The sequence below is a fragment of the Dendrobium catenatum genome, unplaced genomic scaffold (assembly GCF_001605985.2).
Source record: "Dendrobium catenatum unplaced genomic scaffold, ASM160598v2 fragScaff_scaffold_370, whole genome shotgun sequence".
NCBI lineage: Eukaryota > Viridiplantae > Streptophyta > Magnoliopsida > Asparagales > Orchidaceae > Dendrobium > Dendrobium catenatum.
In genome coordinates, this window is record NW_021318832.1 from 5,903,927 (window position 1) to 5,910,821 (window position 6,895).

At 42.9% G+C, this 6,895-nt stretch overlaps 1 protein-coding gene across 1 annotated transcript; it reads left to right on the forward strand.

Annotated features, from left to right (window-relative positions):
- The first annotated feature begins 3,136 nt into the window (after positions 1-3,136).
- LOC110095451 (receptor-like protein kinase 7) lies at positions 3,137-6,453 on the forward strand. The gene is made up of 2 exons (XM_020820992.2): positions 3,137-5,812; positions 5,900-6,453. The coding sequence occupies exons 1-2, from the start codon at positions 3,238-3,240 to the stop codon at positions 6,301-6,303; spliced, it is 2,979 nt and encodes a 992-aa protein (XP_020676651.1). The 5' UTR covers positions 3,137-3,237; the 3' UTR covers positions 6,304-6,453.
- Positions 6,454-6,895: the final 442 nt, after the last annotated feature.

The following is a 6,895-nucleotide window of genomic DNA, read 5'->3' on the forward strand; positions in this document are numbered from 1 at the left end:
TTCTCCCAAGCACTCAATCCCCTTAGAAATTACGAGGCATCAGACTCGAACTCTATCTATCACTAGCTTCCGTTACTCACAACTCATTTTCAAAAAATAGAGAAGAAATTTCATTCGAAGTTAGAAGGTTTGATTATGTCAAATGTGATTCCCTGGTGCAAAAAAAAATAGATAACTATAACTGAGCTTAAAGAGTGGAGTCACATTCATATATATGAAAGGCATAGGTAATTTAGCATGGGATTTATAGATCAAGTAAGGAAGATTCTTTCAATTATTCAGTCAAATGAATTAAAATTACCAACAACATTCAGATCATTAAAATTAGTCGTATACCCTTATTCTTTGCATCAATAATGATATGTAGGAGTACCGATCAACACATCAATCAGGAAAGTGAGTGTTCACATTTGGAAGATATAACTTCGATCAACAACATTCCCACACCATTTTGACTAATCCCATCTAATACATTAAACCTTCTCACTATAGTAGAACGGATTATTATTCTTTAACATCAGATGCAAGTGCAGAGCAAAAGCATTATTTCTCCAGTAACCGGAATGCTGATACTTCTAAGACACCTGACAGAATTTTGACCGAAAGACGAAAAAAAATTTCAGAGACCTTTTACAACTCGACCTTCTGTGCATATATCTAAAGAGAATTGAGACCCCAACAATTTTTTCCTTTAGGGGGTTTTTTGGATGATATCTACTTCAAACTAAAATGCAAGCCATAGATGACCATTGTTCTATATAAGTAGTGCTGTATTGTTCTGTAAGGGGCCTCCAAATATTAACCAGAGCGATGAAGCACACTTATTATAAATAAATGTAAATTTTAATGAGCGAAAAGAAATCCAAAATTGTCACAATCAGAGACTCCAGCTCTCGCGTTGTCTGTGAATCTCTTTATTCAGTCCTTCAAGATAATGGTATGGTTGCCATCATTCAACAACAATACAATTATCTTAAACAGAGGAAGAAATAAAAAAAAATAGTGTAGACCAAAAATACTTCTTATGGTGTATAGCTTCTTTGTGCATGAAAGATAAAATCATTTTGATTTAGCTAGCATACTAGAAACAATCCTAACGTAATTTTGCAAGAAGTATAAGAGTACACAATATAATAGTAACATGAGATTAATAGAAAATTCCAGATAGCAAAGAAGAAAAACTCACCACAATTCAAGCGACTTCACTTGGAGCATTGTGCATGTGAGGATGAACTAGGCAGCCTCGCCATTGGCAGCATTGCAGAAGTTGCAGCTTCGGGCAACCGCTTGCAGAAAGCTTGTGAAGTTTCTCGAAATATGCAGAGTCACCTGCTGCGGCAGTTTGAGAGAAATGAAGTGTTAGAATGGGCGATGTGTGCTGTAGTGTCTAAGCAGCCGTTCTTGCGAATTCAGGAGAAAAATAAAAACAGTAGTGCGCCGAGGCACGATTCCACAGCGGAGTGAACTAGAAACCTGGGTAATGCTAATGTGCAAATATAGGAACATCGATCGAGTGAAATAAAGAGGAGGCTCAGTTATAAACATTGGTTTTTCAGAAGGGAGGGCAACAAGTGACTAAAAGATGTGACCATCTATGTAATTAAATTATTTTTTTTGTGTAGCGGGAGGGAGGATGTGCGTAAGATGAAGAAGGCCGCTGAAAAAGCACATTTTTTAAAAGATCTGCAAGAGAATTGTTAACATTATCAAATGAAATTAGAAGTAAAACGCTGTGCTTTATAATCAAGGAGGGATGGTTCGACATTTCCACAATGGATGTAGTGGAGAATCCGCCATTCCATGCTCCAAAAAAAACATGCGGCCAAAGAGGCCAAAAACAAACTCAGCGGGGAGAGAATGAATCTTACCATTAATAATAATAGACGAGAAACCATAGAGTCTCACCAAACTAAGCTTTATTACATGATGTAGGCCAAGAGTGGAACATTTAGGAAATCTCAGAGTTGATTCAGGTATGAGATGACACCCCATTTATCTACATTATGTCAATTATAATATAATTAATATATATATAATAGAGTATATATATATTATTAATATGTTGTAGAAACTACAGAGGAGGGGCGGGCTTACTCATTGAAGTAGCGGAGAGACAATTTGACCCTCTTGAATAATACTTGGTTCCGCCAGTGTCTATAGTGGTATGTTTTTCCTCTAATATATGTTGGAGAAAAGTACTCGTCAATCGTTAACTGACCCCATACAATAACATCGGGGAAGAAGAGTGTCTCGACATCCTTCTTACTGTAATGGAACTATAAACGAAAATGAATATAACTTCAATTTACTAACTATAACTATTGGTTAGCATACACTAATGTAACATTCATGACATATTTTATATCTCTACTTCTTCTTCAGCAAACAATGAGAGTATTACTCATATTTAGACTTTAGGCATTGTCATTATGTTCTTTGAACCCAAAAACATCTACAAAACATACGTTATTTATATTCTTCGAATTTGATCTTAGATAGGCAAACTATTAATTATAGAAATCATGTGCTCTTAATTAAATTACTATAAGTCTAAGTCTTTAAATTGAGTATTACTCTTTGTATTTACAAATTTAACTATTGAAAAATATATATTTTTCAACAAAAAAATATAACAAAGATTTACATTTCATCACAATATTTTAAATTTGCTTAAAAAATAATTGGTTGACCATAAGGCAAAAACAACCATAAAGATTTTCCAGCGTTGGCGAACTTCGGCGACTAGGGCAACAGTACAGCCGGTTGCAACGAGAATGACTAAAAGAGAATGGAATAGGAGAAGATGAGTGAAGGGCAAGCGACTAGCGAGTCAAGCTAGAAAAATGAGGAGAAATGTATAGAGTTTGTTGCTCGTTAAAGCGACAAGTGACCAATCGGCAAGTGACCAATCGTTGTTTGAATGGTGATTGTAACCAATTTATTTTTTTTAATTATATTATTAATTTTGTTATTAACATTATAAAATTTTGTCCTTGCACAAAAAATTTTTTTTTATTAATACATATTTTGAGCTATGGCTCTCAATATTTTAAAATTATATAATTTGCATGACAAAAAGTCAATACCGGCGGCATTGAACGCTATCAGTCTATCCATAACCCGCCAAACTGGTCCCCACTTCTCCGAACATAAGCGACGTCGACCGATTCAAATCCTTCAAATTGCCCCGCGCCACTCAACACCACGGCGAGCTTCTCTTCGCAAATCTGTTGGACAATGGCTTCTCTTCCGCTTTTTCTCATCACAATCCTCGCCGCCGTTGCCGCCATCACCGCCGTCACCAATGTCGCCGACGAGAAATCCATCATGATCGCCATAAAGAACTCTTTCCATATTCCCTCTGCCTCCAACGCCGTCTTCCTATCTTGGTCGCCGTCTGCTGCCTCCCCTTGTAACTTCTCCGGCGTATCCTGCACTACCGACGGATTCGTTTCCTCTGTGGATCTCACCGGCCTCGGCATTTCAGGAACCATCCCCTTCTCACTCCTCTGCTCACTCCCCTCACTCTCTTCCCTCAAACTCGGCTCCAATCGCTTCTCGGGCACCATTTCCACCGCTCTCCTCAATTGCTCCAGTCTGCTTCACCTTGATCTGGCCTTCAACTCCCTTGTTCTCTCCGTCCCCGACCTCTCTCCTCTTGCCTCCCTCCGTGTCCTGAACCTCACCCAAAACCTCCTCTCCGGCCTCTTCCCCTGGACTTCGCTCGCTAATCTCACGGCCATCGAATCCCTATGCCTCGGCGATAACTTTTTTGATCCCAGCCCCTTTCCCAACGTCGTCACCACTCTCACAAAACTCAATTGGCTCTACATCTCCGTCTGCAACCTCCACGGCGAGATCCCACCTGAGATTGGAAATCTCACCAGCCTTATCAATCTCGAGTTCGCAGATAACTTTCTGTCCGGCGAGATCCCGCAGGAGATAACAAAATTGAAGAACCTCTGGCAACTTGAGCTTTACAATAACTCGTTCACGGGAAAAATCCCGGTCGGATTCGGGAATCTGTCCAATCTCGCCTTCTTCGATGCGTCCATGAATAATTTGACAGGGGATCTCTCTGAACTCCGGCATTTAAGCGAATTAGTATCTCTCCAGCTCTATTTCAACAACTTCTACGGTGAGATTCCGCAGGAGTTAGGAGAATTTAGGAAATTAGTTAATCTATCTCTTTACAGTAATCAACTCACCGGCCGAATTCCGACTAAGCTTGGGAGCTGGGCGGAGTTTAATTTCATAGACGTGTCGACCAACTTCCTCACCGGGCCGATTCCTCCGGATATGTGTCGGATGGGGACGATGAAGAAGCTTCTGCTGCTCGAGAACCAACTCTCCGGTGAGATTCCAGCTACTTACGCCAATTGTTCGTCTCTGATTCGGTTCAGAGTCAGCAATAACTCCCTCTCAGGCGAAGTTCCAGCCGGGATTTGGGGTCTTCCCATTGTTAATATTATAGACCTCGCTGCGAACAAATTCGAAGGACGGATCACGAAGGACATTGGAATGGCGAAATCCTTATTCCAGCTATGCATCTCCGGCAACCAGATCTCTGGCGATATCCCGACGGAGATTTCCGATGCGTCATCTTTGGTAAAAATCGACGCTAGTTCGAACCAACTCAACGGCCAGATCCCGTCGAGCATAGGGAAACTGAAGAGCCTCTCAAGCTTGAATCTTGACAACAACCAGCTCTCCGGCAAGATCCCCAATACCATCGGCTCATGCTCTGCCCTCAATTCCATAACTCTAACTGGAAATTCATTATCGGGTCCTATTCCATCCAGCATCGGTTTTCTCCCAAATCTAAACACGCTGAATCTCTCCTCCAACCGCCTCTCCGGCGCGATTCCGGCCAGCCTGAGTTCGCTAAAGCTCAGCTCACTGGACCTCTCCAATAACCTCCTCACCGGCGAAGTTCCTCCTGAACTCTCCATCACCGCATACAACGAGAGCTTCATCGGAAACTCCGGCCTCTGCGGCGACAACATCGGCTATCTCCGACGATGCTCGTCCTCCTCATCTAGGAGCGATAAGCTCCGTGTTGCGCTAATAGCTTTCCTCGTCACCGTGGTCCTGTTCCTCACCGTCTTCTTCCTTATATTGTTCAGGAGACGCTCCCACTCCACCAAAGGCCGCAACCTCCGCCTATCATCGGATTCCTGGAACATGAAATCCTTCAGCATTCTCACCTTAAATGAGCACGAGGTTATCAATTCGATCCGGCAGGAAAACCTCATCGGCAAAGGAGGCTCTGGCGAAGTTTACCGCGTCCTCCTCAACAACGGCCACGTCGTCGCCGTCAAGCACATCTCAAACTCCACCTACGGCGGCGGAGCCGTCTCCGACGGCGCCGCGATGCTCAAACGGCGCTCTTTGAAGCTTTCTAAAGAATTTGACGCGGAAGTCGACATGCTAAGCTCGATCCGCCATGTGAACGTTGTGAAGCTCTACTGCAGCATCACTGGCGATGATTCGAGCTTGCTCGTCTACGAGTATCTTCCCAATGGGAGCTTGTGGGATCGGCTGCACTCGGGCGCCGGTGAGAAGCTGGGCGGATTGGATTGGGAGACCCGGTTCGACATCGCTCTCGGCTCGGCACGGGGGCTGGAGTACCTCCACCACGGCTGCGAGCGGCCCATACTACACCGTGACGTCAAGTCCAGCAACATACTTCTCGACGAGGCTTTCCGTCCGCGCATTGCGGACTTTGGCCTCGCCAAGATACTCCATCGCTCAACTGCACGGGATTCCTACACGCACATTATTCCCGGCACCCATGGCTACATTGCTCCTGGTTAGCTTATTCAAATTAACGCATAGGCTTCCTTTGCTACAGCTTTCTCCATTACAGTCACATTTATATTTCTTAATTTGCTTGCAGAGTACGCGTACACCTGGAAGGTGGACGAGAAGAGCGACGTGTATAGCTTTGGTGTGGTGCTGCTTGAACTGATTACAGGAAGGAGGCCGGTGGAGATGGATTACGGCGAGGACAAGGATATAGTCCGTTGGGTGGCTGGGAGGATCAGGAGCAAAGATGGTGTTTTGGGTTTGATCGATGAGCACATATTGATGGCAGCAGAGAAGGAGGAAGCTATTCGTGTTCTAAGGGTTGCTTTGCTCTGCACCGCCGGAGTGCCGACGATGAGGCCGCCTATGAGGATTGTGGTGCATATGCTTGAGGAGATTGCCACCCAGCGCATTGCGGCCGGAGACGACAAGTTGGAAGCAGGTTCTCTTGAGAAGAAGGAAGGAGGGGAGACGAAAGAGATTGGCTCGCTGTAGATCGTTAATTCTAGGGAAAAATTATGTATAAATCAGATAATTTTAAAGCAAATTTTGATATATTTTGTATCAGGATATCCTAAGTTATGTAGCTTAGAGGTTTATGTAAAGGGAATAATTGCAGAGCTTTTGAGAAATTCTTTTGTAGGATCCCATGCATATAGAAATATTTTGATAGTTTTTTTTTTTTTTTTTTGGTTATAACCCCTCATTAAAGTTGAATATATCTTAATATGTGCTGTTCTGCAGTTATATTATTTCTTTTATATTGGTTTAAAATAATTTAAATATATAATTAGACTTGATATGGCAACACAAAATTAGCTTGATCGGGCACGAATCTCGAGGCAAAAAGCCAGCCGGAAACTTCAAAAATTAAATCAGGGAGCACCTGAACTCCGATTTCAGCAAACTTATAATCAAACTGAGCGTCTCGGAAATACGAACCCAACGACACCAAATTCGACCCAATCCGAGTCCAAATGGGTCCGAATCAAGGACCCGAAGCGCTGTTGGAAGGTTCAAACCTCAATTTGAATTATCAAACGGACTCCGATTTTGACGAGCTTATACTCGAATCGAAGGGCTCGAC